Source organism: Dipteris shenzhenensis, chromosome 26, assembly GCF_047967505.1.
Source record: "Dipteris shenzhenensis isolate YYH24624 ecotype China chromosome 26, Dip_SZ_1.0, whole genome shotgun sequence".
NCBI classification, from domain to species: Eukaryota; Viridiplantae; Streptophyta; class Polypodiopsida; order Gleicheniales; family Dipteridaceae; genus Dipteris; species Dipteris shenzhenensis.
Window position 1 is genome coordinate 8,290,642 of NC_141621.1, and position 19,798 is coordinate 8,310,439.

Consider the following 19,798-nt stretch of genomic DNA (forward strand, 5'->3'; position numbering starts at 1 on the left):
CTACAAGCCAAGCTCGAATAAGAAAGTTTCTATGCCTTGATGAGCTGTGGATTGTGAGTAATACTCAAACGCTAGTGTACCAAATTCTCTTTCTCCCCTGGGAAGTCCTTGCTATTTTATTAATGTGGCCAATTGGTACATCACAAAGGGGGAAAGAGTAAGCACTTTAAATTAACTCCCAAAGCTCTTTTCCTCTACAGCGGAGGGCAACTTATCCTTACCCTCACCAAAAGACCTTCACCTTACCATACTGATCATACACACTTTTCAAAAGCAAGCAAAGCTTTGAGACCTAAATATCGCCATTACAACGGCTCCTCTTAGCATAGTCCATAGCCAACACAATCCCTCTGAAACACCTAACATTACTCAGTTGGAGAATAAAAGCTTGAACCCCTTAAGCGGGACAACGTTGAACCTGAACCAAACTGAATAATGATGCAGATCAAACTTCATGAGGCACGTGTGCAAATGTGTGCATGGTCCATAGCCAACACGATCCCTCAAACACCTTACATCACCCAGTTGGAGAATCTAACCCTGAACCCTAGTAAGACTTAATAGATACCTTGCTAGAGGGGGAGAACAGTCAACAAATTGGAGAATCTTGAACCAAATAAACAAGTGGGCGTGGAGATGAGTGAGCAGGTGAGGGCAGAGAGAGAGCGAGAGAGGGAGCGAGAGAGAGAGAGAGGGGGGGGGGGGGGGGTGACTGCCATGTTAGATAAAAATAATCAATGCCATACCTGTTAGCCCCTATATGAGCAGTTCAACGGCTTGATACCTACAGATGAAGGGGTAATCATTGTGTCACATGGGCATGTGAACAGGGAGGTGGAAAGACTGCCACATGGGCAGCAGAAAGGCTGCCATGTGGGCAGCAACAAATCGTCCTTCTTGTGTTCAGCTTAGGTGCAACAGAGGCTGACCAATGGCTGGCTACTACATGGCAGAGTGGACCAGAACTGGAAACAGACTGCAGACTGCAGGAAGCAGTTGCCTATAACAGCAGACTGTACAGTGCAGTCAGGTGTATAAATAGGCCAGAGGAAGGGCCAGATCAGGTCAGTAGAGGGCCAGACTGATCAGCCAGATGCAGAAGGGTCGGGTGTATAAGGATATGGTTCGCTGATCTGGTTAATAAAATCAGCAGGACCTAGAGCCCTATATAAAGGCCCATTATGGGCACATCTTGTAGTTAGTATGCAGGAGTCTTTGGACAGTCCAGGTGCACACAGAGAGGCAGATCTACCTGCTGCAGGAGAGCCAGACAGGTGTGCACAGAAGATACACAGGAAGATCAGTAGCAGACTTAACTAGAGCAGCCACTGTACAAGCACACAGAGTGAGTTGGCATTTGAAGTTTCTTGTTGTGAGATCGCAAGACGACATTTATCCCGCTGCGTAAGGGGTTGGCTGTAGCAAGTGGTCCCTTTTCTTTAAGACGCCATGGCCTGGCTGTGCCCTACACCAGGCCAGGCAGTATGGCGAACAAATGGGTGCAGAGGGAGTAATCAGGTGAGGGTAGCTGAGCAGAGAGAGAGAGAGAGAGAGAGAGAGAGAGAGAGAATCTCTAGAAGAGAATTAAAACAAAATCAGAAGGGGCAAATAACCTCACAAGCAAAGCAATTCAAATGAACAGCACCTCACATTTAGACGTGTTATGCTGGTGGCAGTATACTAGTGAGCAGCGCCACCAGTTCATTTCAAGAATTGTATGGATTCTTGTGTGCATGCGTTTGCTGCATGTAACTATTGGTCATAGCTGCACTCTAGGAAGGGAAACACTTGCTGCTTACCTGCCCGAATTTTAGGATTACTACATTTACCATGGGCTTGCAATGATTGTCATGAGGCTGCCGCTCTCATGCAATTGATTAAAACTATTAAAATATCATGCGCCAAGATGCAATCACAAGAGAGAGAAAATATGGCAGTTCAGGTTGCAACATTATATGTTAACAGTTACCCCTCTTTCCAGGGTGTGCTGGGGAGTCCCCTGTGCTGTGCAGATGTGCACTGGCCACGCGATGGGAAAGCTTTCTGGTTTTGACCAACTTTGGATGGTCCTTTGACTAAAAAGGAATGGTGTAGAGCAAAATCCAGAAGTGCTCAGTGTTAGCTGACAGTATCTGTTCTAATTTGAATACCAATGGCAGTCTGGATTTTAGAGGAGATGATATTGAGTGACTGCAGAACATGCCTGGACCCTCCAATTATTTCTTATTTTTCTCACATTAGGATTGGTGATGTGCGCCGCCTCTGGGAATATTGAGCAGGGCTTCTCATTGCACTGCAGCATTGCATCTTCCTTTTCTTTATGTCATACTCGCTTGTACACACAGGCTACATAGGCACAGATCCTTGGAATAAAAATCTTGCAGCTTTGCATAGATAAAATGCTTTCACGATGTCTCCCATCAGCGACCAGAAAATGTATGCGCCATTCTGCCGAGGTCAGTCTCCCAGCTCTGACCTGGCTTCTCCCATTAGCTAGGCCTTATCAAGGAGGTTCAACATCTGCACCCGTGCACGTATGTTTGACATGATGACATATGATGCTGAAAGCCCTCCATCCAATGCCACTGCATTATGAAAGGCATGCCTTCCAATCTCGACATACTTCCAGCTTCCACTAGCACACAACACAGTTAGCCATAAAACATCATCAGGTTGGAAAGGCATCTTCTCCACCATCGCTGCTGCCCCCTCCACTTGGCCTGCACGGCCAAGGAGATCAACCATGCAAGTATAGTGCTCAATAGTTGGGACAATACCGTACTGTTCGCTCATAGCCTGAAAATATTTCTGGCCCTTGTCCACTAGCCCCACATGACTGCATACAGTGAGAACACTAAGAAATGTGGCCCCATCTGGCTGTATGCCAACCTGCCTCATTCTCTCAAAAAAATGAAACACAAATTCACTCTCTCCCTGGCGAGCATATCCTGCAATCAAGGAGCTCCAGGTTACAACATCTCTAGAGGGCGATGTATCAAATAACTGCTGGGCGTCAACCATGCTCCCACATTTAGCATACATCTCAATCAGGCTGTTTGCCACATGTGTAATGGGCTCAAGTCCTACCCTGCTAATTTGAGAATGGAGTTCCTTTCCAATTTCCAATGCTGCTTTGTTGCCACATGCTTTCAGGGTTGCGACAAAGGCCAAGCTATCTGGTGACAGACCTTGTTCTTGCATTTGTGCAAAAATTCTAAAAGCCTCCTCACCGCCTTCTAGCTCAGCATGCCCCAAAATCAGGGTAGTCCATGTAACCACATCACGATGTGCCAACTTGTCAAACACACACCATGCATCAGTCATGCTCCCACATTTCGTGTACATATCCACCAGAGTGGTTCCTACAAAGACATCCAGCTCAAAAACCCCCTTTACTACTTGGGAGTGGATGGTTCTACCTCTTTCTAGGCATCTTGTTTTCAAAAATTTCCCATCAACTTGTTTCCACTCTTCTAGAGCTGCCAAGCTAATGCAAGCCTTCAATATACCAACAAAGGTTCGAGCATTTGGCTGGATATCTTCCTGATGCATCTGTGCATATAATTCCAAAGCGAGCACACTGTCTTCCTGCTCAGCATACCCGAGGATCATGGCACTCCATGTGACCACATTACGAGATGTCAACATGTCAAAGACATGCCGTGCATCCATCATGCTCCCAGATTTCGCATACATGTCCACCAAGGTAGTTCCCACAAATATATCTGACTCAAAGCCACTCTTTACTATTTGCAAGTGGATGGCTCTACCTTTCCCCAGGCATCCTACTTTCGTAAATTTCCTATCAGCCTGCTCATTTTCTTCCACTACTAAGAGGCTACTACAAGATTTCAATGCACCAACAAAGGTTCGAGCACTTGCTTTGATACCCTCCTGCTGCATCCGTGCAAACAGTTCCAAAGCCAGCCCACCATCTTCCTGCTGGGCATACCCCAGGATTATGTTAGTCCACGTAACAGCATCACAAGATGGCAATGTATCAAAAACATGCTGTGCATCCTCCAAGCTCCCACATTTCACATACATATTAACCAAGGTGTTTCCAACATATTGATCTGATTCAAAGCCACTTGTTATAACGCTAAAGTGGATGATTCTACCTTTCTCCAAGCATTCTCGTTTTGTAAATTTCCCTTGAACAATGTTCTCCTCTCCCAGTGTTGCCAGAATACTGCAAGCCTTCAATGTACCGACGAAGGTTTGATGATCTGGTGTCACACATTCCTGTTGCATCCGTGCATACAATGCTAAGGCCTCTGCACCCTCTTCCTGCTTGCTATACCCAAGGATCATGGCATTCCAAGAAATTACATCACGATGAGGCAATTCTTCAAAAACACACCGTGCATCCTCCATGCTTCCACATTTTGTGTACACATCCACCAACGTGGTTCCCACAAATGCATTTGAATCGAACCCATGCTTTAACACCTGGGAATGGATGGCTCTACTTTTCTCTAGGCCTCCTATTTTTATTAATTTCCCGTCGAATTCCTTTCCCTCATCCAGAGCTGCAAGGGTACTGCAACCCTTCAGTGCTCCAACAAAGGTTCGAGCATTCGGTTGGACACCTTCTTGGTGCATTCGTGCATACAATTCCAAAGCCAGACCACCGTTGTCACAATCTGCATAACCCAGGACCATGGCAGTCCACATAACCACATCGCAATAAGGCAACTCATCAAAGATACAGCGTGCATCCTCAATGCTCCCATTTTTTGCGTATATATCCACTAAGGTGGATCCCAAGAATACATCCACCTCTATGCCACTCTTTATCACGTGGGAGTGGATGGCTCTACCTTTCTCCAGGCATCCTATTTTCCCAAATTTCCCATCAACTTGCTTCCCTTCTTTCACTGGTGGCAGGCTACTACAAGCCTTCAATACACCAACAAAAGTGCGAGAACTTGGTTGGACACCTTCCTGGTGCATCCGTGCATACAATTCCAAAGCCAGCGCACCCTCTTCCTGCTTGGCATAGCCCAGGATCATGATGTTCCATGACACCACGTTACACTTTGAGGCCGTGTCGAATACTTGACGAGCATTTGACATCCTCCCACTCTTCACATACATGTGCATCAAACTGTTTGTCTTGGATAGTGGAAGCTCGTTTGAATGTTCCACCGCATGGCCTTTAACCTCATTCAACTGAGGCAACCCCCTGTGGGATGCATTTGCAGCTCTGCCTACACCCATGGGCCTAATCTGTGGGCCCATATGAAAAGAGCGAGCTTAAGTGTAATGCTACTGGGTGACGCAGAGAGGAGATCAAGCGGGAGACGGGGAAGATCATTGCGTAAAAGAGCTTCGCTACAATGAAGCGCATGGGGGAAGATCTATGCAGTGCTACAGCAGAGAAGTGTGGTGAACATGGAGGTCTGACTAGCCAGAGTCTTTCACCAGTCCATTCTTTTTTATCCTATTATGTTACGGGACTCCACTAATGCCTATTTTTCAAACTCGTGGTGACCTATAGGTCAGTGGTTTTGGATATTGCATCGTTTTGACGTTCCCAAGCACGTCCAAAACCATCCGATTGCTCCCCTTCGGTACACCTTCAGATTCCTCGTACCTTTGAATTGCAAAAATTTCCAGAAATCACATTGTGCAAGGGGAAGCGACATCAAAAGTTGCTGACATTTCTTGCGTTCGTAAGCTGACGCGTTTAGCGTTAGGGTCACGGAATCGAACTTGGGATGGCTACATTTTAGATCGTGTGCTGAGGAGCAACATCTATAAAATTCGTAAACGCGGTATAAAACGGAATTTGGAGACGCCGGGTATCGATCCCGGTACCTCTCGCATGCAAAGCGAGCGCTCTTCCATTTGAGCTACACCCCCTTTGCGTCACATCATGATGAGAGAATTTTATTTATATTAATTTTTACGAAACATTTGCATACACTAGCTCTTCCATTTGAGCTACCACCCCTTTGTGATATACTGAAGTGAGAAATTTTTTTAAATATTAATTTGTACAATTTTTTGAAGTGAGAAATTTTTATTTATATTAATTTGTACAAAAAAATTGCACGTATCATACACTTTCGTGACCACAATCATTCAACCACTACATCATTATCACTACATGCCATGTAGAATACAACCTAGCTAAAGCTAAAACCACAATCACTCCCACTAGATCGATAACTAAAAAAAGGTAGAAACAATGATGGGATATTTATACAAAAAGTGTGTAAAACCAGAAAGAGTGTGTAAAAGTTGCATAATTCAATATTAACAATTCCAACAAAGGGTTTAGGGGGATCCCCTCCAAATTAAATACCAAAACATACATCTTAGCATGCTAGGTGCATGCTTGCAAAGTATTCTATTTATTATCACTATTACGATCACGATCCCTTGGAGGGTCATTATCAATAGCATCATTTACTTCGTCCTCAAAAAGATCATACTCTTCTTGAATGATTTACTCTCGATTCAAGAAGCCACGAACACAATACATTATGAGACCTATGTAGATCTCCTTGCACATATCTTGGTCACCTTCCTTACTTATTGGAATCCTTTTCTTGCCTATTCCAACACCAGATCCTCATAGAAGTGCCTCTCCATAGATCATAATTGCGTTACCACATTGCATTCTCTCAAACGTGTTGTAGTAGTGTATCCACCTTTATTATTGGAGGGGTCATTATCAATAGCATCATTTACTTCGTCCTCAAAAATATCATACTCTTCTTGAATGATTTACTCTCGATTCAAGAAGCCACAAACACAATACATTATGAGACCTATGTAGATCTCCTTGCACATATCTTGGTCACCTTCCTTACTTATTGGAATCTTTTTCTTGCCTATTCCAACACCAGATCCTCATAGAAGTGCCTCTCCATAGATCATAATTGCGTTACCACATTGCATTCTCTCAAACGTGTTGTAGTAGTGTATCCACCTTTATTATTGGAGGGGTCATTATCAATAGCATCATTTACTTCGTCCTCAAAAAGATCATACTCTTCTTGAATGATTTACTCTCGATTAAAGAAGCCACGAACACAATACATTATGAGACCTATGTAGATCTCCTTGCACATATCTTGGTCACCTTCCTTACTTATTGGAATCTTTTTCTTGCCTATTCCAACACCAGATCCTCATAGAAGTGCCTCTCCATAGATCATAATTGCGTTACCACATTGCATTCTCTCAAACGTGTTGTAGTAGTGTATCCACCTTTATTATTGGAGGGGTGTTGGCAATTCGGCTCGGATTCTAGGAGCTAGCTTGAGGGTTCGGATGCTTCGTTAATCGAAAGACACTAAAGTGTAAGGGAGAAATTGTGAATGTCTGCCCAAGTGAAAAGGGAGGGTAGAAAGGGCAAGAAAGGAGGGGATTAGGGAAGAAATGGGGTCTCAAAAGTGCTAGTAAGGAATGGATTAGAGTATAGTTAGGGGGCTAATGCAAGCCCCATGGTTGGGGTCCCAAGGAGGCCTAACTCCCTTACTGAGGTGAGTTAAGGCCACCTCCTTTCACCTTTATACATCACCATGAGAGAGGGGCACCCTTCCAAATAAAAAATTGCATTTTTCAAGATTTGAATTTCCTCCCTCCCTCCCTCCTCCTCCTTCCCTCCCTCCTCGCTCCCTCCCTCCTTTGCCTTCTCCTCCTTCTCCATGCCTGCATGCTGCTCCTCCTCCTTCTCCATGCTTGCACGATGCTCCTCCTCCATGCTTACTACTCCACACCTGCATGCTCCTCCTCCCTCCTTTGCATTCGTTCCTTACCTTCTATCAGGGCCTCCCAAGCTCTCCCTACATGATATGACTACTCATGGAAGCATTTGAGGGCACCTCCAACAAGTACCATGTGAACTTATAGTTCGAGGCTCAATATGCATTAGGAAAAAGCGGAGCTCATTTTGGGGCCCTGTAAGAAATTATTTTCTTAGCGCAAAATTAAAAAGTTCTAGAGTGAGAAACACAACTTAATATGGTCCAGCATTCAACTGGAGATATACATCACAAAATTAGATCAAATGACATTTTGAAGCTCCCGCTCGAGTGTCTTTTAATACGTCGTAAATGCTACGTCCAAGAATCCATATGGGTTTCTATGATTTTGGTACAACATTTGGTGGTTTTGGCATCACAATTGTGTCTGGAGTAGGCAAAAACCCCAAAAATGACTTTTGAATCACTAAATTTGGTCTCCCAGAGGGGTCAAAACGACCAAAACAGCTGATTAACATGAGTGTGCTTAAGAAAGCGATTTGGACACTTGGCCCAAGCACCTATTTTGACCAGGCCAAGTGCCCAAATTTCTTTCTTAAGCACATCCTATCAGGTGCCTGGTCTTTTTGATGGGGCCAAGTGCCCAAATCGCTTTGTTAAGCACACTCCAGTCATGCGCTGGTTTTGGTCATTTGGACCCCTTTGGGAGGCCAAATTCAATTATTCAAAAGTCGTTTCAGGGATTTTTGCCTACTTCAGACACATTGGTGATGCACAAACCACTAGATTCCATACCAAAAATATAGAAATCCATTTATGCTTAAGAAAGCGATTTGGGCACTTGGCCTTAGCCAAATCGCTTTCTTAAGCATATTCTTGTCAGGCACCTGAATTGGTCGTTTTGACCTCTTTGGGAGGACATTTATGACACACTAAAAATGCTCGAGCGAGAGCTTCAAAATACTTCGCGACTTGGTGTAGCATTTATGACACACTAGAAAACAAGCACGAGAAATTCAAAATGTTAGTGTGTCGAGGGTCTCTAGAGAGAGAAAGTCTATTTTTATTTTTTTAAAGAAAAGCATTTCCAATGTAACATTGGTCCCTCTCTCATTGGAGGATCTCTTTTGTCTAACCTAAAAGGCCCTAAAATGGGCTCCATCGGTTGCAAGGAAAGAAGCATCTTGACCTTTGAACAGAAGGAACATTGTATCCTATGAACCCTACCACCCAAAAGGACCCTCCTTTTCATATAATGCATGATCTTGTTTGTTTTTTGGACGATGGACATGCTGGATTGCTTGGTTATTACAATGATTAAACCATGCTTATACAATGGCTATGCAAGCCAGCAAGGTGCGCGGAGCCAAACTAGAACAACTAGCAATTTAGAAAATAGTACGATTGTTGCAATGGTACAAGTAGCAAAACTAGGAAATATTTCCATTTTCTCAATGCACAACTCCATACAAGATCTTCAAAGGAAGAACAAGTATCTTCATGATAGAGCCAATACATTGTACTTGGAGCCATAAAAAAATGCACAAAATCACTTCATAAGCTAGCTAAAACAAGACCGTCTTTGGAAAGATCTATGTATCGCCAAGTTCAACAGATAAGGTTTTACAGTTGTGACAAGTGCTAACATAATCATGTGGTCATACACAGTAATCACATTTCCAAAACCCATATTCATGGTGGCTCAATAACCATCAATTGGATGACTTACCCGATGGTAAACATGGGTTTACTAGCAATAAATATAATATATCACTGATATAATCCTTTTTCTTAATGGTGTATTTATACTATTGGTATTTAGCCTTATACCAGCGGTGCAAAGTCATTTTCTCTTATGTAAAAAAAATTATGTTCGCAATAATGCCAATAAAATAGCATATCATCTTTCTAGGATTGATGCTAGTTATGCGTTGGGGCTTGGTTCACTTTAAGAAAACAATAGAGTTTCGAGGGAGCTTGCTATGCACAGGTACAAGCATGTCCTTCTTCTCGGGGTTTTGCGCACTTATGCCACTTGTGCTTTGGGGCTTCGCTAACTCTAAGAAAAAGCATGCAACATTGAAATTCTTTGAAAATTTTTAGAACTTAAAGGGTGTGTTTTAGGTTTGGATTTCTCTGACTCAAGTGTACAAAATATAGGCTCTTATGAGCTTTGACTCTTGAGTTTAGGTTAGGCTAGATTGCATCAAGGCTTAGATGAACGTAAAGGAGACTCCATAGGAGTACTTAGGTGCTATATCTCAAAAGGAGGGATTGTTGTGATCTAGTAGTTATAGCAACCATGGCTACATCAACCTCTAAACCGTCTTTAATAGCTCAAAGTACATGAGAGAAGACAACTAAGCCACTTGTTCTTGAGTGGTTTTTTGGGAACAGACACAATAAGATTACATCGTCTTGTAAAACATTGTAAATGAAGGTGCTCCACGCATAAGAGGTCATTTTTTGGGTGATATTGAACATCAAATTACTAAGTGTGTAGGACCCGATCCAAAAGAGATTGTAGATCAATATCAATAAAACTCATAAATCATCCAGGTTTTATTAAACATCAACGCAATGTTATAGATCCTTTGGTGAGAGAAACAGTCATCGCAGAGTCTATATCACATGGAAGATCATTGCGGCAAGCACTAAGAATCTGGATCATTCAATTCCTACAGGGAGATCTTCTTATAATTGAAATAGGCAACCAATAATCATACAAGCCTTAAGGGAGACCAGAGCTAAATATGCCCAAGCTGATGTTGCAAATGCAATATATTGCTCTGGGATAGCTTTGAGCCTTATTCATGATCCTTCATGCCTTGTAATCAGTTGGGAGATATGGTAAAAAAATTGTGATGCCATCCTTTATGTCACACACACTACATTGCTAGATGTAGAATATGAGAATATGCAATAGCGATGGGTGAAGGGATCCATTTTGTTGATGATTTGGCTTTAGTAGGATGTACGATTGTTTTAGATGGGTGAATGAATGTTGCTCATTGGCCACTCATCAATGTGATGGTTATGTGTCCCAAAGGAGAAGCCTTATATAAGTCTTACATTATAAGTGGTGAGATCAAATCTATCAACAACTACACAGCCGAATTGTAGTTGTGCTAGTGCCATTTCACAAACAAAGTATAATCACCTCTATTTTGATGGATGTAATGCACATGCGTTATAATACCTTTTCTTAGAAGACTAATATAAAAATCTAGGGAATTCAAAATTTTAAGGGTTGAGGGATAAGGGGGAGATGGAGACTGAAGATGATGGTAACAGCCATAGAGGTCATGAGGGGGATGCTAGATCCCTCCATCCGTACGCCTCCACTCCCATCAATACTCTCAACATCTCCTTTGACTTACCTCATCGAACTTTTGAGTCTGACTTCTTATCTGATTTCTTGGACGTCGACACCCACTTACCTCAGCTTCCAGACCGCTTCAACTTAGCTGATGATAGCCGATTTCCTGCTCTTGTATTCAAACAGATTCTGGAATGTGAAACACCACCTGTGAGACATGGAGCTAGCTCGGTTTCTCATGGTGAAAGAGGAAGACGAGGAGGAGCTGTGGGCCCCTCTTATATGCATGCAGCTCAGAAGCCACGGGGTAGCTTCTTCAGCCTCCCCCTAGGAATGTGTACTTCTGCTGGCCCTTCCAGTGCAAACGGGTCCATGGTGGCCAGAGGCTTACACAAGGAGCATTTCATGCAATCCCTCTAGTGAGGAGAAGTTGGAGACAATAGTGAAGGAGGAGTTGTAGGCACCGGTGCCAACTCTCCCTCCAAGCTTTCACGTGAAGGTGGAACCATGCACAATGATAAAGCAGGAGACCATGGACCTCGACCAAGGATAGCAGACAGAACTCCCTCACTCAGTGCAAGGACCCAAGAGGAGATAGAGAGGATATTAGGCAGATTATGGGAGACAAGAGGCCACCCTCAACCAGCGAGAAAGAAATTGAAGACCACCTACCATTGGGCATCTCAGAACCCTGACATGCTTCACAACCAGATGAGGACGGAGCACAACATGCTAATGGAGAGAATCCAACAGATGGAGAAGGTAAGACAGTAAAAGCTTTCTTGGATGACAATCTTCTTCAAGACTCTCTAGTCTAGCTTAGCACTCATGTTTTGGTAGGCTTTCTGCCTGGAGTAAGACCTCCTCTCACTTTCATTGAGTCCTGGATCAGGATGAACTGGATTAGGAAAGGTATAAATGTTTTAAATGTAAGATTTCTCAAGAAAGGACTTTTTGTCTTTCTTTTTTAGAAACTAGAAATGGCTTCCAAAGCCATGCAAAACAGTCTTTGGACTATTAGGAATCAGCCCTTATATCTTGAGTGGTGGTCCAAAGATTTTTCTCTTGATTCTTCTAGATCAACTAAGATTCTTGTATGGGTGGAGCTCCCAGACTTACCTCTGTACTTATGTAACCAGCTTCCCTCCTTATGTAGTGGGTTAAGAGAAGTCCTTGGAGTAGAGCAAGAAAATTTTATCAACCCTAGAGGAAATCCTCAGATTTGCATCAAAATGGACATAGCAGAAGAGATGCATGGAACCCTTACCATTCTTAACAGAAATGGTAGTGTATTTAGAGAACAACCTCTGTCTTATAAAAATCTCCCCCATTCTTGCTTTTTTTGTGGTCTGTCCACACATGTGGTTAAGAGCTGTCCTCTAAAGAGACCCAAAGCTAAGGAGCCAGAAGCCAATGCTACAAAGCAGCATCCCCTAATTGAAAAGTGGGTCCCTAAAACTTAGAACCCTCCTTCTAAGGGCCAATCTACTGGATAGGTTTCTAACAAGAGCAGTGAAAAAGACAACAGACAGGCAGAAACAGTCAACAAAAATTTCTTTGATCCACTCAAGGAGTAAGAAGAGAGTTTGGAGAAGGAAGTCACTGACAATCAAGATGATAACATGGCCATAGAGGTTGGTTGGTCAAAAGAATTTGAAGAGGATGTTATAAGGGAAGATGCCATGGAAGAGGCAGAAGTTAGTGAAGAAGACTTAGAGGATGATCTAGGAAAGGCCACTCATGATACTATACATTCTCAGGAAGACACTAGTCAAGGCAAAACTTTCACAATAGTTCAGCATAAGAGAAGACAATCCAAGGTAGCCACTGTGCTAGTGAATAGCCCAACCCCAGGGCTAACAGCCCAACCCCAGGGCTAAAAAGGGGCAGAAGAAGAATGTTAGATAAATCATTAACTTTCTTAACTCTCAATGTCAGAGGGTTAATGGATCCATGTAGGAGTGAAGAATTAGCTGTTTGGCTAAGAGCTAACTCACTCTCACCTCTCTTTTTAGCATTGCAAGAAGTCAAAGCAAGTAGGTCTACTCTATAGGTTAAAACTAATAGATAGAAGAAGGATTTGTTTTTTTACTTCTCATGAGGATGGCAAAGGAGGGACGGTTCTAGGTATTTTGTCTCACTATAAGGATTGTATTTCTCAAGTCATTACATATGCTGACAATAGATGGTTAATGCTGCAGTGTTGTGTGAAAGAAATTGACATTTTTGTCATTTTTGTCTATGCTCCCAATTCAGCTTCAGAGAGGAGGGAGTTATGGGAATCCCTGCAATACTCAAATGGCAATTGCATAATAATGGGGGACTTCAATATGGTAGAGAGCAAAGAAAACAGATGGAAGGGAATGGGCACATGCATCAGTGGATCTGAATTACTTGGTTGGGAAGAATGTAAAGAGCACTGGCAGATGGTTGATGTCAATAATAACAGAGAGTTCACTTGGTGCAACAGTCAGATAGGGGAGAACAGAAGGGAGGCTAGACTTGACAGATTCTATATTTCCCAAAACCTCTTGAACAGACAGCTCTCTATAAGAGTTGTAACATACTCTTCTTTAAGCCTATCAGATCACAAGCCTATCTCATTGAGATGTGATTTTGGACCTGGGGAGAGGAGTCCCTCCTGGTTCAAAGCTGACCCTAAACTCTTTCAACTTAAGAGTGTACAGAAACTAATTAAGGTGGCCTAGCATAGAGCTTTCTCTAAGCACACATCAACATATCTTGCTTGGGAATTGGCTGTCAAGGATTCTTAGATTATTTTAAGAATAGCACATAGCCCATTCTAGGTACCAATAGGATCAAGGTAGTCATACCCATGGTATTCTTTGTGCCAACCCTAAGGGTATTGTACAACACACAAAAGGGCAATGTCTACTCTTGTACAAGAGGTGGTCTTGATTGTATGGCAAGGTATAGTCAACCAAATGCAAGTACATTTCATATATCATGAAAGATACTAAAACCATAACTAAATCATCTTCAAAATAAGAATCATAATGGTTGTAGTTGAAACCTTTGTTCCAATCATATCCATTGGAAACCATCATACAAGTCATGATATATTCTTCCTTCATCTAAGCTCTTGTCATAGTCAACCCACACTAGTCAACTAGTCAACAAGATAGTATGATTTGAAATCTACTTCAAAGTACCATAACCTTAATCCTAAATATAAAATATGAAAAATGCATTCAATTGAGCTCCAAAGAGCATTCTTAGAACTGAAAAAACAATCTCTGAATCTCTAAACTATGCTTTAACTCCTCAAGCATCACCTTAGCATTTAGTGTAGCATCAAACTTCAAAAATAGTCTAGAAATGCTTGCAGAAAACAGAGGAACCTTGGAGGATTGCTACCTCACTCCACAAAGAATCAAGTAGAAGGCATTTTCTGTGTAATTAAAGGTACTTGGAAGTAGAAGACTCAGTGTAAGTCTCATACCAAATGAAGCTTCACACCACCAGGGGCAGCAGCATCTTCTCCACCTCCAAAAACCATGTCTTCTTCAAAACCCAACTGGTTTTTCCTTAGTTTCTCCTCATTCCCTTGACCATTTTCCCTCAAAATTCACCAATAGGTAGCCCATAGGGCCTAAGTGCACTTTAGACCAGTTTTGAAATGGTGGCTCTAGTAAGCTAAATTTAAAGAAATGGCACAGAATGGAGCAAGGAGCAGCATGGGTTGTAGACACCTTATTTCTTCAATTCCTCCCAGCTAGAAGTGTGCCCTAACTAGGGGAAACTACATCTCAAGGGGCAAGTGCAATGGTTCAAAGATGAAGGAGAACAAGCACTTGGAAATTTCGTGGGAAGAAGGAGAAGAAAAGCTTCAAAAACCTTCATGGTGAAGAAGATGATGACATGGCACTCAAGGAGGTCTCAAGGAGAGTGAACCAATGCTCTGATACCACACGTTGGAGTTGCAAAAAGGATTTAGTAAGTGAGGCAAAAGAGAGAGTTTATTCATGAGAGACAGGCCCAATCTATAGGCTCTAGTTACATTCAGTAGTCACATCACATGTGAGCTCAGTAGAGCATCTAGATCCACAAACCTTTCAATCAGTTCCATGATTCTCTCAATCACATACCACACACCTAGATTCACTCAATCACACCTATGACACCTATCCAAGCACACCATGTGTTCACACACTCACAACCTTAGACCTTAGGACTCTAGATCCCATTACATCAATTTGTCCTTCAGGGATAGCTGTTAAATCCTTTTACCTCCCCTATCTACAAAAACCCTTCAGTCTAGAAGAGCTGAAAGAAGCTATAAATGTTATGGTAGATGGGAAGACTCTGAGGGAAGATGGTCTTCCTATTGAATTCTACAAAGATTTTTGGGAACTAATTGGGCCTTAACTTTTACTCCTTTAGCAGGAAAGTGTCAGGGAAGGTTGTCTTCCTCTTCATATAAATGGACAAATTATAAAATTGATCCCTAAGGAAGGCTCTAAAGATGAGTTAAAAAACTGGAGACCCCTCACAATGTTAAATTGCAGCTACAAGATTGCAGCTACAAGATATTTGCCGAAACATTAGCTTTAAGAATTCAAAGCAAAATGAAGGATTGGGATCTACCAGAACAAAAAGGTTTCATCAAGGGATGTCACCTTTTGGAAGCTATCATCAACATCTGGGAAGGGTGTGAGTATGCTAAAGACCAAACAAGATATATGTTTTCTTAAGGTGGACTTTGATAAAGCTTATGACAGGTTGGAATGGGACTTTATCATCCAATCTTTGTAGGATGGGCCCCTCATTTGTTTCCAGTGTTAAGCTATTGCTTACTAATGCTACTGCTAGAGTCAATGTTAATGGCATTATGAGTGACTCTTTTTTCCTCAAGAGATCAATCAGACAAGGCTCCCCTATAGCTCCTCTTTTATTTGCAATTGCTATAGATTATCTTGGTTGGCTCTTTAGAAGTTAGATACAGGAAGGAGCTCTGAAAGGGATTGAACTCAGTAATGGTAAACAATTGCTATGCCACCAGTTTGATGATGACACTACTCTGACTCCTAGAAACACTGATCAAGATGTCATTTGTGTAATGGATTGCCTTGAGGTTTTCTGTCAAGCCTCAGGTTCATGTATTAACCACTCCAAAATAGGTTATGGTACACTCAGTGGGGAAGATCAGGGGGTCCTACAATAGCTAGGATGCATGAAGCTACAAAAAAGGTACAGTCTTCAGACTCTTGGAGATACCAATGGGATTTGATGTCACAATGAAGCAAAGGTGGGACTGGGTAACGGACAGATTCTAGAAGAAACTAGATAAATGGAGAAGCTTCCAAGCAAATATGGCAGGTAGGAAAATGGTTCTTAATCATTGTCTCTATCCTATTATCATTTTCTATCTATCTTGTTGGTCTCCCCATCCAAGACTACCTTGGACAAATTTATCAAACTATGTAGATCTTTCTTATGGGGGGGGGTCCAATAAAGTCTCTAAGGTTAGATGGGAGTATTGTATCAAGCCAAAGAGGAGGGGGGTTGGGGGTGATTGACATCTCCTCTGCTGCCAAAAAACTATCTGCCACTTGGATCATCAAAGCTGCTCTTCATCCTAAGGAGGATTGGGCACAGCTACTGTCGAGAAACATGAACTACATAAGACCTTGCAGGGCACCCAATTGGAAAAAATATCCCTTTGTTTCTCCTCTTTTTAACCCTGAACATTGTAAATCCAAGGGGAGTCCCCTATGGAAATCCATTTGGGGAGCTTTTAAAGAGATAAAAGCCTATATCCTCTTCACTGGTAAAGGTAACTTCATGTTAATTGACTCTATCTGGGTCTCCTCCATTTTTAGATTTGCTACTTTGTCAGATGAGCAATTCACAGTTGCAGCTAAGTTGTGCACGAAAGGGCTTCAAACTTGGGGTCAGCTGTGGAGTAGAGAACATATCAGATGGAAATCATGGCTTGAAATTAGAAGAGAGTTCTCTCTATCCAACCAACAGCAAGGACTGATTATGGCAAGATTGGAACTTTGGCAAGGAGAGGTGACTTGGAAGGGAGGTTCAATATACTGTGCATACACAAGGAGTTTAACTGGGTGGGATGCTCCTCCTTATTACCCATCCCAACTCTTATTGTTGATATGGAAGATCTATTCAAAACTCTTAATAAGAGATGGAAGTTGAATGATGATAGAACCAAATGGTATTACAGGTTCCACAAAATTTGGACTAAGAGTACTGAGAAAATGTCCTGTCTTGCATGGGTAATACTTCATAAATTTGTTTGGTCTAATTGAAGAGGACTCAGCATTGGCAAAGGGGATGGCAAGTGTATGAGATGCATAAACCCTGTTGAAGATGCCTTCAACCTGTTTGTTGCCTGTCCTCATGCCAGGAAAGTATGGAAATTTATCCAAATGGAATGTGGTGAACATATTAATTAGAAAGCTATTCTATGAGGAGATGCTTATAGGATAAGGCATGAGCCTTGGTTTACCATCAGGGCCCATGCACTCTGGTTCATTTGGATATCTAGGAATAATTTCCAATTTAATCACAAAGATCTTTCTACTGATGCTATGTTTGTTGCATGGTGGAATATGGAAAAAGGAGAATTGACTTCATCATTAGTGCATGCAATCTTGAACATCAAAGGTTAAGTGCAAATATTGCCAGAAACAAGATTTCCTATTTTATCTCAGATGATCATGCAAAGATTCCTCCTTTTCTTCAAAGAAGATATGCCACAACTGGTGAACTCCTTCCCTCTTCCCTAGGTTCAATACCTCATGCCTCTATAAGTAAAGTTCCCTCTACTTTTGTTGCTGCTGGTTCCATACAAGTTACCTCTAACTTTGGGAGCCTTTCCATCAACTCCCCTTCTAAACAGCCTCAAGCTGCCTCTCCAAGAGCCAAAACTCAGATCCATGGTTCTGGCTCTTCTACACAGAACACTCCTATCCCTGCTGAGTTTACCCAGCTGTGTCATGCATGTCTATTGACCCTCTATAGGGCCTCTCTGCTGCTCATGGTCATTCTTTTGACACTACTGTTGCCCAGGGACACTCTTCAGTGTAGAACACTCCTATCCCTACTGAGTTTACCTAGCTATCAGCCATGTCTCTTGACCCTCTACAGGGCCTCTCTGCTGCTCATGGTCATTCTTTTGACACTACTGTTGCCCAGGGACACTCTTCAGACACCTCTGCTCTTCTACTGCCTCAGATGCTTAGGAAGATACCTTTAGCTTCTCATTTCATCCTTGAGATGTTTGCTGTAGGAGTTTATGCTTTTGTTGACCCTCAAGGTGTAAGGGCTATGATAGCCACAACAGTCACTTCTAGTTTTATCTTTTTTGGATGTATGACATGATATAAATCAATAAATACACACTACTTTTTTTTGGCCAAAAAATAAAAATAAAAATCTAGATATAACTTAGTAAAGAAATTTGTGGATAATGCAAAATCAATAGTGATATTGATAATGACACATCTAAGAGTTCTTGATATATATAGACCAAAAACTAATAAAGTGCTTAATATTCCTACTACCACAACTCATTTTCATACAATGCAATCCATCTTAGAGAATCAAGATGCTATCACAAAGAGAATTTACTCACAAGATTATATGGCTTGGGAAAGAGACCTAAATTTAGAGGACAAGAGAAAGAAATCAAGGGATGTAAAGGCTATGGTTACAAACATGATATTTGGGAAGGGAGTGGAAGATGCATTTGTTGTGAGTTGACATGCCATGCTTGCACTAAGGGCTCTTGATGCTACGGGGCCTACTTTGGGAGGAAAAGCTTACATGATATGGTGGGATTGTGAACAAGCTGCTTTGCTTGGCATGAAAATATGAAATGCACTCTTTAGTGTAGCTATATGGACATTGTTGCATTCTTATTTAAGAAAATTTTGGTAGAAGATGAATACTCTGAGTCTACATAGTGCAGGCTGTTGAGAGTTCATGCTCAACATCATGTGATCATGTGTGCATAGCACCATCACGTGATCATATGTGCATAGCACTAACCTTATAGAGTGCTATAAAGGAAAGGGTTAGATCCCCTAACCCTAACCCTAAAAGGGTTTGTATATATTCTATTTTTTCAACTAATTCTAGTGTACAGTTAGTCATTTGTGGTGTGCTCTCTAGCTGTGCCCTCTCTCCTCATCTCCACTCTTCTCCTCTCCCCTCTTCATATTTTGTCATGGTATCAGAGCTTCCTTGTCTTCCGTTGAGACATTGAGTTTCTTGAGAGTGTGAGAGAGATTGTGAGATTGAGAGTTCTCTTGAGTGATTGTGAGATTCTTCCCTTCACTTCCGTTGAGAGAAAATTCCGTCCATTTGAGAGAAAATTTCCGTCATTGCTTAAGAGATTTCCGTTCATTTCTTGGGTTCCATGTGAGGATTTCTCTTCATTCCATTAAGATCTTATGAGTGATTCCGAGAGATTGTGAGTAATGCTTTGAGAGAAATATAGGGAGTGTAATGCTTGAGAGGAATATAGGGAGAGAGAGAGAGAGCCTTAGTGCCCGGCAGCTCGACTTGTTGCTAGCATCACAACAAGGATGGACAGCTGCATCAACAGCCTCTTCTAAAGTTTCTCGCATAAGCCATCTACAGCAGCTCCTCAACCCGTGGTTCTTCAACAAAGCATTCAGCAGCTTGACCTACGGCTCACGGTTAGCCAGCAGCTCTAAGGCTTATACAGCCACCACAGTCCTAGGCCTCAAGGCACGGCCTCAACCTGCGC

General features: G+C 42.2%; 2 protein-coding genes and 1 non-coding gene across 3 annotated transcripts; all 3 read right to left on the bottom strand.

The window, feature by feature from the left end:
• Window positions 1–1,953: 1,953 nt before the first annotated feature.
• Window positions 1,954–4,223, bottom strand: LOC147884624 (pentatricopeptide repeat-containing protein At2g33680-like). The gene is made up of 2 exons (XM_087397850.1): window positions 4,122–4,223; window positions 1,954–3,939 (listed from the first exon to the last, which is right to left on the bottom strand). Exon 2 carries the CDS (start codon window positions 3,901–3,903, stop codon window positions 2,494–2,496), a length of 1,410 nt encoding a protein of 469 aa, XP_087253976.1. The 5' UTR covers window positions 3,904–3,939; window positions 4,122–4,223; the 3' UTR covers window positions 1,954–2,493.
• LOC147884625 (pentatricopeptide repeat-containing protein At2g33680-like) lies at window positions 4,001–5,223 on the bottom strand. The gene is made up of 2 exons (XM_087397186.1): window positions 4,122–5,223; window positions 4,001–4,011 (listed from the first exon to the last, which is right to left on the bottom strand). The coding sequence occupies exons 1-2, from the start codon at window positions 5,221–5,223 to the stop codon at window positions 4,001–4,003; spliced, it is 1,113 nt and encodes a 370-aa protein (XP_087253312.1).
• A 572-nt stretch (window positions 5,224–5,795) lies between these two features.
• Window positions 5,796–5,868, bottom strand: TRNAA-UGC (transfer RNA alanine (anticodon UGC)). Its single transcript has one exon. It is a non-coding gene; the product is annotated as a tRNA-Ala (tRNA).
• Window positions 5,869–19,798: the final 13,930 nt, after the last annotated feature.